This window comes from Fulvia fulva, chromosome 6 (genome assembly GCF_020509005.1).
Source record: "Fulvia fulva chromosome 6, complete sequence".
NCBI classification, from domain to species: domain Eukaryota; kingdom Fungi; phylum Ascomycota; class Dothideomycetes; order Mycosphaerellales; family Mycosphaerellaceae; genus Fulvia; species Fulvia fulva.
Genome location: NC_063017.1, coordinates 4,349,421 through 4,362,911, shown reverse-complemented (window position 1 = coordinate 4,362,911; position 13,491 = coordinate 4,349,421). Strand labels below are relative to the sequence as shown.

At 53.4% G+C, this 13,491-nt stretch overlaps 7 protein-coding genes across 7 annotated transcripts; 4 read left to right on the top strand and 3 right to left on the bottom strand.

The window, feature by feature from the left end:
* Positions 1–2,014: 2,014 nt before the first annotated feature.
* On the top strand, positions 2,015–2,716 carry CLAFUR5_07566 (uncharacterized protein; the record flags this gene model as incomplete). The annotated part of the gene is made up of 1 exon (XM_047906714.1): positions 2,015–2,716. The coding sequence occupies one exon, from the start codon at positions 2,015–2,017 to the stop codon at positions 2,714–2,716; it is 702 nt and encodes a 233-aa protein (XP_047763473.1).
* A 165-nt stretch (positions 2,717–2,881) lies between these two features.
* CLAFUR5_07565 (uncharacterized protein) lies at positions 2,882–3,160 on the top strand (the record flags this gene model as incomplete). The annotated part of the gene is made up of 1 exon (XM_047906713.1): positions 2,882–3,160. One exon carries the CDS (start codon positions 2,882–2,884, stop codon positions 3,158–3,160), a length of 279 nt encoding a protein of 92 aa, XP_047763637.1.
* Positions 3,161–3,727: 567 nt separating this feature from the next.
* On the bottom strand, positions 3,728–5,263 carry CLAFUR5_07564 (Arginine biosynthesis bifunctional protein ArgJ, mitochondrial; the record flags this gene model as incomplete). Its single annotated transcript, XM_047906712.1, has 1 exon — positions 3,728–5,263. One exon carries the CDS (start codon positions 5,261–5,263, stop codon positions 3,728–3,730), a length of 1,536 nt encoding a protein of 511 aa, XP_047763634.1.
* A 422-nt stretch (positions 5,264–5,685) lies between these two features.
* CLAFUR5_07563 (putative Xaa-Pro aminopeptidase P) lies at positions 5,686–7,683 on the top strand (the record flags this gene model as incomplete). The annotated part of the gene is made up of 2 exons (XM_047906711.1): positions 5,686–5,863; positions 5,912–7,683. The coding sequence occupies 2 exons, from the start codon at positions 5,686–5,688 to the stop codon at positions 7,681–7,683; spliced, it is 1,950 nt and encodes a 649-aa protein (XP_047763472.1).
* Positions 7,684–8,409: 726 nt separating this feature from the next.
* Positions 8,410–8,808, bottom strand: CLAFUR5_07562 (uncharacterized protein; the record flags this gene model as incomplete). Its single annotated transcript, XM_047906710.1, has 1 exon — positions 8,410–8,808. One exon carries the CDS (start codon positions 8,806–8,808, stop codon positions 8,410–8,412), a length of 399 nt encoding a protein of 132 aa, XP_047763625.1.
* Positions 8,809–9,162: 354 nt separating this feature from the next.
* CLAFUR5_07561 (uncharacterized protein) lies at positions 9,163–10,095 on the bottom strand (the record flags this gene model as incomplete). Its single annotated transcript, XM_047906709.1, has 3 exons — positions 9,163–9,407; positions 9,468–9,817; positions 9,866–10,095. The coding sequence occupies 3 exons, from the start codon at positions 10,093–10,095 to the stop codon at positions 9,163–9,165; spliced, it is 825 nt and encodes a 274-aa protein (XP_047763624.1).
* Positions 10,096–10,886: 791 nt separating this feature from the next.
* Positions 10,887–13,466, top strand: CLAFUR5_07560 (uncharacterized protein; the record flags this gene model as incomplete). The annotated part of the gene is made up of 1 exon (XM_047906708.1): positions 10,887–13,466. One exon carries the CDS (start codon positions 10,887–10,889, stop codon positions 13,464–13,466), a length of 2,580 nt encoding a protein of 859 aa, XP_047763623.1.
* Between the last annotated feature and the right edge of the window lie 25 nt (positions 13,467–13,491).

The window sequence follows — 13,491 nt, the reverse complement described above, 5'->3', positions numbered from 1 at the left end:
CTAGATTGTTGGTCGCTAGTGAGCGTCGTGGCGGGAGTCGCGAAGGTGTTGAGCGCCAGTCCATCGAGCAAGATAGCGGTGTTGCGGCGGCCGTAACTGGCACAAGGTGTTGTCGTATCAAGCTAGCAAGCTAATAGGCGTCATAAGCTGATATAAAGTCGAGCACAAGGTGGTTGTGAGCTAATGGCAACGAGGGTGGAGGATGTTGAGAGTCGAAGGAGTCAGAAGCTGCCAATGGACCTCGATGGATAGGACCGTCTGCCGCTCGAGCTGGATGTTGATGGATCTGGATGTCTGGAGGCTAGAAGGTCTGGACTGCTACCACCGCAGCTGCGTACCATGTTGCCGCCCTCGTCTTTCGAAGGTGTTTCGACCTATACCGCATCTTGTTGTAGGCTGGAAGTCGTTGGCCACGAATAGCGCAACTCGATCCGCTCGAACTTATGTCGCTGGACTTGGTGTATGCTGGTAGACCGCCTGCAATGTGGTGGAGGAGTTGTCGTTCGACCTGTCCGATATCATCTGGCGTTGAAGTGTGGCCTCGCATTTGCTAGGGTCGAGTCTACCGTATATGCCCCAGTACAGCGCCGGCCACTGGATGACGGTGTCAGCTGGCGGACCCTCTACCAGCTCTTTATGTGTTCCACCGCGTACACACTTGGACTTGACCAAAGCTGTTGTCTTGTCTTCAACGTTCGAATCTACGAAGCGACTCGTCCGACCTCGCGGGTGGTGTATCTGCTACTGGCCTTGAAGCTGCTCGCATAGATTTTGGCAGGTGGCCGACTTGGTGGAACGATCAATCAGCATCGTCTATCCCTGGACCCTTATCATATGTTACCTAGCGTCTTCTCAGAAACGTTGCCTCTGCCGCTACTACTGCCCCTTCACCAAGCTGTTCATTATGGAGTCATTGTCTTCGACAACTTCTTCGGCAGTACGCTGGCAGTTGGCGTTACGTTCGATGAGTCGATTCGCGAGTGTGGAACAAAAGTGTCATCGTTTGGTATACCGAGGCGTGTGCAGCTCGTGGCTGAGTGTCAGGGACTGGGTGTCGCGAAGGTGGTTGGGGGCTGTCATCGGAACTCGATCGTGAAGGCTGTGGCGGACATGTCTGCCTCGATGGCTTCCTTTCTTGCTTGAAAGGCTCTAAGATCTTCTGGTCGATAAGTATTGCTGCGCTCTTCGTTGTCTATGCGGTGCTAACAGGCGTGTGGTTAGTATTCTGCCCGATCCATGAACACCACGTCCTCCCAGACTTACGCTGGAGACACTTGGAAGAGGTGGCTTCATTCTCTCTCGTCTTCGTGTATGGCGTGTCGCTTGTCCCGGAAAGTATCACCTCCCTGATTTCATCTGTGAGCAAGCTCGCCGAAACCAAATGGTCCCAGTCCGCTATGGTGCTACCTCTGTTTGGTCATCCCAATATCAGCGAAGCTTCCAGGCTTCATCACCTCCCGCCTCCTCTGTTTGGTCATCCCAATATGAGCAAGGCATCGGGCTCTCCCATCACCCCTTCAGCAACCTCTGTTTGGTCATCCCAATATGAGCGAAGCCTGAGAGCTACTTGGCAGTTGAAGCAGGGCGATTGTTGAATGCGTGTGTGTGTGAATATGTTGTGGTTGGCATGTCGGGAAAAGCGCTTCAAGCTGAGGTGGACTTCGAGAGTTCTGGACGCTTGCGAGCAACACATCAACGGCAAGTACGCATCTCGGATCGAAAATCGAAAGTCACGCGCGTACTATAGGATGCACTTCTACTGGGAGTGAAACAGTCATCGGCATCGATGCGGCGAGAGCGCGTTGCTCGTAGGTAGGTTGGATTCGAGAGGTGGGCTGCGCGACTTCCTCCTGAAGAGCAGATTCCCGTATGGTAGGGAAAGAACGATGCCAGCTCCCACGTGGTACCTCGCGATACTTATCGAACGACTCTTTCGTACTCACACTCTCTCTACACAACACACACCTCATTGTCGTCGTCCACCGTCAAGCGTCTTCATACCACACTGCCCACTATGGTGAAGCCACCGTTTACCAACCAGGAGCTATTGGCGTTGGTGCAAGATGATGATAAGCTGCCGGAGCATATCAACAAGCAGCTCAGTACTGGGCAGAGAACGAATTTTTGGAAATGGAATAAGAAGCGCGATCTGACGGCCGCGGGTGAGCTTACGGGCAAGAAGGGCGAGAAAGAGAAGCGCCGCAAGATTGAGCACGATAGCAGGAATATGGTAGCTGAGCAGGCAGTACAAGCCTTTGACGTACGATACCAGCACCCTCATACGCCGAAAGAGTACAATGAAGCATATGTACAAGCGATAAGAGAGGAACAGGCAGAAGAAGCGGAGAAGGATGAGATGCAGCGAAGCCTAGAGTGGCGGGACGACTTCGACTTCGAAGAAGACGCCGCTATGCTCGCTATGACTGAAGCAGAGCTGGCAGCACCGAGCGAAACTGATCAGACTGACGACAATGCTGCCGCTACCACGCCACCCGCGGATCTCTTTGGCTATAAATCGTTCTATACCGCAGTCTTCGACACCCTGGAACTCAAGGGCCCTCTCTCAGCAGTTCAATTCCGGCAAGAACTACAGCCATGGCTTCGATCTATGCGCGAAGACAGCGAGTACAAAGGTCGAAGTCTTGCGACGGAGAGCAGAGATATCGATCTTGCGTTGGACAGGATAAAGCCGTTGCTGAAGCAAGAGTCTGGTTAATGGTCTCTCGTAGGAGCCAGCCCTTCATTAACAACGTCAACTTGGAATCGCCTCCTCGACCTGTCCCATGTTCCGCAATTCACACATCAGACAAAACTTGCTTCTGACCACCGTCTTACAATCTTCGAGCGTCGAGATTCTCGACGTGGCAGCAAGACTCAGACTATGGCGAGCAGTTACGAAGTACTGCAGGGCTTCTTCGGCGAGTTGTCGGACGACTGGAACGACCTCTCAGCACTAGACATCGCACCTAGACCTCAGCTGTCGTACCAAGAACAAGCACGAGCAGTTTTTCTGCCGTATACACAGCCCGGCACCAAATCATTCGTCGATGTGCATTTATCAGCGACAGGAGCTTCGTCCAACTACTGGGAAGCCGCTCTCAGTTACAAGGATAAACGCTCTAACTCGTCAAAGACCCCAACGCCACAAAGTTCCGCATAGTCTGCGCGTTGTTGGCACTGATCGACCAAGAGTGTGTGGATTCAGGCTCTACTGCATCGATCCAGATCGTGAACGAGGGTCCCGCAGGAGGATGCTGCCACCCAGGCTTCTACTCCTTCTTAACAGATGACAAGATCTTCAAGAAGCTAAAATTCACACACACACTTGTTGTCGAGAAGGAAATAACATACTGCCAAGGATATGCTGCAGACTGCATTGGGATTGTGGACTGGAAGGCGAAGCTAGAAGTGCTTGGGAACTTTCGATTTGGTTCGCTTCATCCTCGCCCAGGCACCGTCCTCGCTCCCGGGTTTGGGTTTCTGGCGGAGTTCCCCAACGAAGAAGCTGCTTTTGCACAAATGATAGTTGCATTGCGCGACATCGCATTCGTTTGGCGGCAAGAGAGGAGAGGAACCTCCTCCGCCGATTTCAGATACACTTACAAGGTGTCGGCTGCGTCGCTACATAACCGGAGAGTCTAGAGAGTGTGCAAAATTGTACAGCCTCGATTGCAGGATCAGTGGTACACCATGTACACCACCACAGGGATACTCTATGCTGTGCAGTCTAGGTTCTATAGTCACCATTGATGGTAACGTACTCATGACTAAAGTCACAAGTCCAGAAGACAGCCTCAGATCTCCTCCTCCTCCTTGCAGGTGCCTCGGCTCCGTCATCCTCCAACCTCACCAAAATTTCAAGGTCCTCCTGCTCCAAGATCTGCTTCGCTCGCTGCTCATCAACTTGCTCGGGTTCGCCTCTGACCAAAAGTTTCAACTCCTCACTGCCGTCCGCAGGAATAAAGCTGACGCTAGTGCGTGAAGGTATGACCACGGGACTGCTATCTCTACTCTTGCTGTCCCTTGTCGCAAACTGATGCACTGGAAGGGTGTCGGATCCCATGATGCCTGGTGCGTACCCAATAGCACATAAGATTCTGCCCCAGTTCGCATCCTTGCCGTACAAGGCCGTCTTTACCAGGGCAGAGCGAGCGATACTTACGGCTGCGCGTTTGGCGGGGACATAGCCCTCGTCTGAGCGCACGCGGATGGTGACAAATTTGGTTGCACCCTCGCCATCGCGGACCACTAGCTGGGCCAGATCAACGAAGAAGTTGTCCAGGACGCGGGTGAAAGCTTCAAAGTCGGCTTGTTCAGTTGCAGAGGCTGTGCTCTCGTCTGCCATCTGTTTTCTGGGGATATAGCGAACAGGGCTAGCACCCGCAGGAGCCGCAGCGCCATTTGCGAAGAAGTTTACGGTGTCGTTGGTGCTGGTGTCGCCGTCGATGGAGATGCAGTTGAAGGATTTGCTTGTTGTATGGCGCAAGATACTTCGCATAGACTCTGGATCAACCTTTACATCCGTGCAGACTATACCCAGGAGGGTGCCCATGTTTGGGTGAATCATGCCAGCGCCTTTGGTCATGCCAGCGATGCTGTAGGTGGTGTCCGGGTGCGAGGGAAGCGTGAAGGTCCTTGAAATGAGCTTGGGAAAGGTGTCAGTGGTGCAAATGGCCTGGGCTGCGGCCATCCAGTGCTCGTGGGAGCTTCCTAAATTCTCGTGAAGTTTCGGGATGGCATTGGTGATGCGGTCGATAGGTAAGCGCTGGCCAATGACACCAGTACTCATGACCAGAGTGTGTGGCGGTGCGTCGGGGGAAGAGTCACCAAAGCATTGATCGGTGGTGCGAGCCATTGCTTCGGCATGCTCAAGGCCTAGCTTGCCGGTGACTGCGTTCGCGCAGCCTGAGTTCACAACAACACCCCTGAAGCGATCGAGGCCATGCCCATTCTTCTTGCTGTCAAAGAAGGTCTGCTTTGAGGTGATGACTGGCGCGGCCTTGAAGATATTTTTGGTGAAGACGGCGGCGGCGGGACAGGCTTCCTCGGATACGACGAGTGCAAGATCGTCATATTTGGTGTTGCTCGACTTGACGCCAGCAAAAGCACTGCCAGCCAGGAAGCCTTTGGGATATGTGCCGGAAACTGGTATGTACTTTTGCTTGGCCGCGGGAATTGCGCGGTCTGCTGGGGCTGAGTATGAGCGGACCTGGATGGCAGCTGCGAGGAGCCGCTTCACGGCTGATGAGCCATTGGGTGCCATCAAGCTGGAGGTGGGCGTTGATGAATGTTGATGGCGGTCACTTGGAGTTGTCTTCAAAGTCTGAAGAGGAAGCGGGATGTGCGGCCTGTTTCCCGATCAAGCAAAGTCGCAATAAGATGACCACGACGGCGATGCCACCGTACTACGGTACGGGAAAGAACGGAAGTGTCCAATTGGTGGACTGTTGGTCTATCAGAGATGGTACAGCAGCAGCAGCAGCGACAGGTTTTATTGATCCATGCGACATGCTAAGGTATGCGTTATACCAAACGTGACCAGATATACCGCCAGTGGTTCGATGTCACCTCTTTGGGCCACCAGGATGTCGCATTACACGTAGTCCAGTTGTAGAGTTGGTGTGCATGTGACTGTTTTTCCGTGTTGGTGTGCATGTGACTGTCTTTCGGTGTCGATCTGCTTTCATGCGCACTTCCCTCACTCGCTGGTTGTCACGCAGCCCAAGCACATTGCCTCTTGCACATCGAACCTTCCACGCTGCTTCACGACTATACAGACCCGCTGAGATGGACAAGGTCGATACGACAGACCGCCTGACGCGGCTGCGCGAGCTGATGAGGGAGCACAAGGTAGACCTGTACAGTATGATTTCCACACATTGAGGCTTGATGGCTGACTGACATGGCGTAGTCGTTCCCTCTGAGGATGCACACTCGTCCGAGTACATAGCCCCCACCGACGCCCGCCGCGAGTTCATCTGCGGCTTCTCAGGTTCCGCCGGAACGGCTGTCATTGGGCGAGAAAAGGCTGCGTTAGCAACAGACGGACGATACTTCAACCAAGCAAGTCATCAGCTCGACAGCAATTGGACGCTCCTCAAGCAAGGACTCCAAGATGCGCCTACATGGCAAGAGTGGACCATTGAGCAGGCCGAGGACGGCAAGACCGTCGGCGTGGACCCTACCACCATCACAGCACCAGAAGGCAGGAAGCTGGCGGAGAAGATCAAGAAGAAGGGCGGCAAAGAGCTGGTCGCAATAGCAGAGAACCTCGTCGACAAAGTATGGGGCAAGGACAAGCCACCAAGGCCGAGTGAGCCGGTGAAGGTGCTGGGTATGGAGTACGCCGGCAAGCAATTCCAAGAGAAGATCGAGGAGCTGCGCAAGGAGTTGGACAAGAAGAAGGCGGCCGCATTCGTGGTCAGCATGCTTGACGAGATCGCATGGCTGTTCAACCTTCGCGGGAATGACATTCCATACAACCCGGTCTTCTTCTCGTACGCCGTCATCACGCCTACCAGCGCAACGCTATACGTCGACGAGAGCAAGCTACAAGACAACGCAAAGGCACATCTTGCAGGCATTTCGATACGTCCTTACGACAGCATCTTCTCCGACATCACAACTTTGGCGAACTCTGAAACTACCACAAATGGCAGTTCGAACACAACCAAGCAGAAGTTCCTCATCTCTACGAGAGCGTCATGGGCACTGTCACGATCATTAGGCGGCGAAGACAAGGTCGATGAGGTTCGATCACCCATCGGCGACGCCAAGGCCATCAAGAACAGCACCGAGCTCGAAGGCATGAGAAAGTGTCACATCCGCGACGGCGCAGCGTTGGTCGAATACTTCGCCTGGCTAGAGAACGAGCTCGTCAACAAAGGCTCCAAACTCGACGAAGTACAAGCCGCCGACAAGCTCGAAGCAATCCGCAGCAAGCACGACAAATTCGTCGGCCTCTCCTTCGACACCATCTCCTCTACAGGTCCCAACGCCGCCGTAATCCACTACAAACCCGAACCAGGCAACTGCTCCACTATCGATCCTAGTAAAGTCTACCTCTGCGACTCCGGCGCGCAGTATCTCGATGGCACAACAGACACAACCCGAACGCTCCACTTCGGTGAACCCACAGCCGCCGAGATCGAAGCCTACACCCTTGTTCTCAAAGGCAACATCGGCCTCGAACAAGCTGTCTTCCCCAAAGGGACATCCGGCTTCGCCCTCGACACCCTAGCCCGCCAATACCTCTGGCAATACGGCCTCGAATACCGCCACGGTACGGGCCACGGCGTCGGCAGCTTCCTCAACGTGCACGAAGGCCCCATCGGCATCGGCACTCGCATCCAATACTCAGAAGTTCCCCTATCAATCGGAAACGTCATCAGTGATGAGCCTGGTTACTACGAGGATGGTAACTTTGGAATCCGCATTGAGAATGTGATCATGGTGAAGGAGGTCAAGACGAAGCACAATTTCGGCGATAAGCCATACTACGGCTTCGAGCATGTGACGATGGTACCGATGTGTAGGAAGCTGATTGATGTGACGTTACTGTCGGACAAGGAGAGGCATTGGTTGACGGATTATCACAAGGAGGTGCTGGAGAAGACGTTGCCGTTCTTTGAGGAGGATGAGATGAGTCGGACGTGGTTGGAGAGGGAGTGTGGGCCGTATTGAGGAAAGATAGGCGAGAGGGATGGGGTGCGAGATGGTGTGAGGCATGGGGTTATGGCTCATCCACAACCTATATCTTAGGCAAGTAGTGACTGAACCGTGAAGTCATTATCAGATCTCATGCATCACTGTCATCAAGCTAAGTCAAAGACAGTGGTATCGAAACGGGCACATGCGAAGACGACAAACCACGACGACATCAAGCAAAACAAGGAGTAATGAGTGAGACTTGACATTTTCATTTCATGGCTATTATTGCCTCATGGTGATCTTTCTACCACTTGCCCACCCGGAGCATTGTCATCACCTATCGCAACCTGGTTCAGCTCATACTGTCCGAGTTGGCTCGGTGCTTAATCACTTCATCGCTCATTCCACTCGATCGTCATGGTAGTCCCTGCTGAGGCTGCCGTGCTCTCACAACTCACGCACGATCGCACGAGCCAGCCTAGACGCGCGGCATGATACGAGAGCGCCTAGTAATACCATTCGAGCCCTCGGAAATCTTGCAAGCCTCATCGAGGTCTGGGTACGCCTCGTGGATGGCTGCGACGACGGCCGCGTTGATAACAGTGTCCAGAGCGTAGTGAACGAAGGTCACATGTGTAGGGTCAAACGGCGCGGTTGAGGAGTCCAAGCTTGAGGCGGCATAACGGCACCTTCACTTATGCATAGCTCTAATCACGAGGAAGGTGCGACCTTGCTAAGACCTTTGCTGGGCGACTGTCATCAAGGAGGCGGCACAGAAGCAAGCAACTTCCACAGTTGGCTTGTGCTTCCGTTCAGTGCAGCCTGTTGCACAACCATCTGCCCATCTACACTTGCCACCACATCGGTTGCCTTGTTCCTGATCAAGAACTGCCCACTCCCCTCCATATCCTGCACCCTCCACAACTGGCCATCGTCACCATAATCTTCATCCTGCTCCACTGTAGCACCGGCATCTTGCGAAGCGCTCGAGACCATCATGAGCTGGCCGCTACCGACATTCCTGATCTTCAACCATCCTCCCGGAGCCGGTAAAAACTCCCAAAGCTGAGTCTTGCTGCTCACCTCCGTGGACAGCTGGAGCATGGATGAGCTGTTGCCAGCATCAATCACCTCTCCGCTACCAACAGTGCTGATCATGAAGATCGGTCGTGTCCACACCTGTACCTCTGACAAACCCCACCCCGTCCCATTCCCTCGATTCGGCGCAACAATTTGAATCTGGGAAGTGATGATCTGAGGGAAATGTTATTCGAATGCGTGCATTGTTCGACAGTATGCCATCTATCTGTTGGTCTGCGATCGTGGTCCAGGTGCCGGTCATATTCGTCACGTTCGAGGGGAGACATTGAAGATCATAGGAAGTCGGTACCCGAACTCCTCCATCGTCGTCATAAAAGTACACATGCACCTCCGACATAGCCTGAAGCCGGCGTAGATCGATGCTGTACCAGTCTGAGGGGTTTGGACTGCTGTATGTCGTCCAGCGCACGTTCAGAGCAGGGTTCTGAATTTGCGGCGGAAGATACTGCCATCTATGCCGTGGGTAAAATTATCTCCTCCAATCGTCGTGGAGAAGGACGCGTTTGCTTGTGGTCCCTGAAGGAGGTTCAGGCTGTTGGCGGCGATGTTGACAAGGTCGCTAATGGGCTGGACATTTGGTGGTGGTATAGTGATTGTGAGAGCGCCTAGGTCTGCTCTATTGCCGGCGGATTGATCATTGACCCAGACTCGAAGACCTTGGCCGAGAGGAAGTATGTTGAGTATGGAAGTCGTCGCTCGCGATTGGATTGACTCACCTTGATCATAATGCGTGCCAGTCTCGTCCCACAACACAGTGACGTTGTGACCGTGGTATGCAACATTCTCAAGCCCAAAGTACTCCCAATCTGCGGAGACTAGTGAATTGACAATGAGGGTTTCATCCAGGTATATGTACTCGGGTTGACGTCCTCGGTAGCAGGCTATTCGAACTGTCCTGGTCCAGCGAGCCACTATATCACCAACATCAGTCCAGTGAGATCGTAAACATATTGTAACATCATAATTGACAATATCCTGGCCAGGTTTCCTGTCGCGTAGCCATCGTCCTTCGTTAATATGTTGCCCTGCTGCAGCGACAATGCCTCCACGCGGAGCAGCATACCTCCTAACTTATAGCGAAAGCATTCAGAACTCTGTCGATAAGTATCCATACTGCGGTCCAGTGTAGAAGAGATGCTCCCGCCATGTTTGCCACCTGTAGTAGTAAACGATTCGAATCTGCTCTTCAGGTATATCCAGGATTGGCACATTCTCTTCAAACCAAGCGGGATCTTCTACACCGGCCAGTAGACTGTCGTGGTCAAGGAAGTTTGTGGCGAAGACCTGTTGGTTGAGCAGGGACGCGGCTCCAATGCCAGATGCTATGGTTCGATCAAGGCGCATCGTGGCAGCTGGTAGGAGATTGCTCCATGAGCCCAAGCAGTAGATGGGCTGTAACTGTAAGGCAAACAGTAAGCTATAGCACTGACTATAGGCTACGCCATCGGCAAAGAGAATGTAGCATGTTACGCTGCGAAGTAAGCAGCATCTTGGTAGCCGTAGTGGCTAACATGGCAGTTCTTGGCAAATCTTGATGCAGATCTCTTCGCCTGATGCTGACATATGCATATTTCCATTGCGAGGCAAGTGGAGGTCGTGTGGGAAGGATGCAATGTTCGACACGCAGCGGTACTGTGGATATCTCGTGGTCTAGCGGTGGCTCTTGTGTCGAACGCGTGGACACATTGCTTCTTCGCGCTTGGCCCATGCTCGTGCGATCTTTGGTGTACAGCATCGTGTTCGGTGAGAGGACAATAGCCTGCTAGCATCAACCGGCTATTAGCCTATGTATCCATCTAAATCGAACGAAGTAGATGTTAACAGCGACAGAGAGAAATGTTCCCAAAGCAGGCGCGACGCGAACGCGTCTTGAGAAGCTTTTTTGCTGCGTGGACGCCGTTCCGTCAAGGGTCTCCGGAGCACACCCATTGCTATGGCGATACCGCGCATTCTTGTTAATGGCAGCGATATTGCTTCTGAGGTGCCAGCATGACAGTGATCTCATAATTGATCGCCATCAAACGCAGGTACCAGCACCACTTTGGGCCGCGTGGAGTGACGGTGAGGAATCATTGATGCAGCAAACACGACTCTTTCGATAGGTCTCGGCGACGTCTGAGTTCGAGGACAGTTCAATGGCTGTACCGTTGAATACTCTGGTCACTGATAGGCCTGAAATATCAGCAGTTTTCATAGATAAGGAGGACGAGCTGCCTGAGACCTTTGGCCAACACCTCTTCACTCACCACGCATTGCACGCAATATGCCACGATGCTGGGCTCCTTACGCCGGACGAGCCGATCAGAGGCATGGCCATGGGCATTTGGGATGGTCTCTCTGACAGGAACAAGATCTTCTGGACTGAGCGGGCGGCGACAGCGAAACTGGTTCGAGATCGCGAGGATTTCCTCCTGACCGATGGCTCCACTAGCTTGGCCAGAGACCACGAAGAACGGACGAGGATCGCAGTCGTCGAGTACAAGCGCTCATTGATGAGTGACAATATCTCCATCGCAGATACAGCGAGCATCGCAGACACTGTATTGACCGAGGAAGATCTCGATGAGCTGGATGCTGTTGAGCCAATTGTCCACCGAGTCGATGAGGAGACCACACGAGATTCAAATGACGAGGCACGATCAGCTCCAACAGCTGCTGACAGGATGAGTGCCACAGTACCAGCCCCCGATGTTCTGAAAGTGCCGTCGGACGATGGCAGCGATAGCAGTGGCGCCTTTTCTGATCGTGAGCTTCGGGATTTACAGAACTGCGACACAAGTCATGAACTTTTGGATCTCGAGACGCCGGCAACGAGCACAGTGTCGTTGCCATCAGCAGAAGTTGGTAGCGAAGAGAAGAACCCAGCAGGCGACGCGAGGGGAGATGCAGTCATGGTTTCTGAAGCCATCGCAGACAGCCATCCCGAGCCCAGCAAGCCAGATGATGCAGCAGAAGCTGCCAGTGAGCCCGGCTTGATATCAGAAGTAACCTCCGCTGCGTCTACCGTGCCAGCCTGGATCGCACAATCCTTGGATTGGGCCGAAGAGAGTCAGGAGCAGGCCGACAGAGACGCTGCTGCCCACCCGCAGGGCATAGCGCCACATGCCTCGAGTGAAGCGCCTGCAGTGAGACAATCAGCTCCTGAGCCCACGGATGTAGATTCAGCAGGGAATCCCAGCAAGGTCTTGTGGGTTGGCAGCCTGCGGAACACCACCACAGTACATCTACTGAAAGCGACATTTGCGAAGTTTGGAAAGGTCGAATCTGCGAAGGTAATGCCTAAGAAGGCCTGTGGCTTCGTCCACTTTGTGAATCTTGAGAGTGCCGTCGCTGCAAAGCGTCAGATGAACGGAAAAAGAATTATCAATGGTCGCGACCCTCTTCTGATCAGATTTGCAGAGGATCGATCTCGTAAGGTACCGCCAGTGCCGAAGCAACGAGTCGTGAGCATGATCAAGCCAGGCAGCAACAATGAGTCACCGCAGCCTGAAAGGGAGCAGCCGCCCATGCCTAGTGGGAAGTCTGTCAAGGCCACCACCACAGAAGATGCCGTTGACTTGTCAGACAACAGGAGCATCAAGACTACGACTAGCACAGACACGCGATCCACGAGCAATTTACATACCTTCAGCACTGCTCAGCTTGAGGAGGCCAAGCGATTTGCATCACAGGCAACGAGAGGAGGAAAGCCTCCAAAAGGCAAGCCTGTGACGTTGTCCGGCGCAGTCGAAAACCGACCTAAGAAGGCCGCGAGTTCTGCAGCGATTCGCAAAGGTCATATCGCCAATGGACCTGTGCCCAAAGCACCGCAAGAGGGCTCCATACCTGTCAACAATCCCATCGCAAAAACGGTGCCGCTCGCTAAATGGGAGGAGCCTGTGAAGGTCCGCGACTTCGGTGTACCAACAAGCATCGAGCCACAGCCCAAGGACGAGGGTGGAAAAGGCAAAGATTTCTTCCTCTTCCATGCGTTACCAATAGTATGTGAGGATCTAGAGATCGACGAGCCAGATGATTATGCACAATCTATCGCCTCTGATATGTGGACTGACCTGCGGCCGCAAGTCAAGAAGAGCTGGATCGAGGATTCTAGATCATTGCGTGGCTACTCGGTTCGCAAGCCAGGTCTCCTTTCCGCACAGAAGAGGTTCCAGGACTCGCATTTCACGAAGGACTACCGCTCGCAGATCTTGAAGGCGTTAGCTATTCGCAACAATGGAGAGCTTAAGTACCTACAGCCGGAGTTCAAGAAGCTGATGCTGATTGAGAAGAGAAGGCGTAAGCAAGAAAGGGAGAGAGAAAAGCGTCAACTGCAACACGCGGCTGAGAAGCAGGCTGAAGCTGAAGAGCAGAAGCGAACCGACTCACAAGCAGAGAAGGTTGATGAGCCTGGAGAGGAGACGCGAAGTGAAATACCTCTGCCGTCTGAAGAAAAGGAAGTCAAACAGATTTCGGAAGGGCCCGAGAATGGGCCAGAGTCCACATTGCTAGATGAGAAAGCCACCTTGCTGCAGGACCAGCCAGCGGCGTCACCACATGTCGCTTCCGTAGCTGATCCACCCCCACCTTACGAGAGCGATGCTGCAGCAGGATCATCATCAGAGGCGACGAAGGATGAGTGGAAGGTCGCTGGAAAGAAATCCAAGTCGTCTGCAAACGATACAGCGAAGCGTGCCATGAAGAAGATGCCATGGAACAAGGTCGCAAAGGGTTGAGCAGTAACCCGCGTACAAAGAAGAG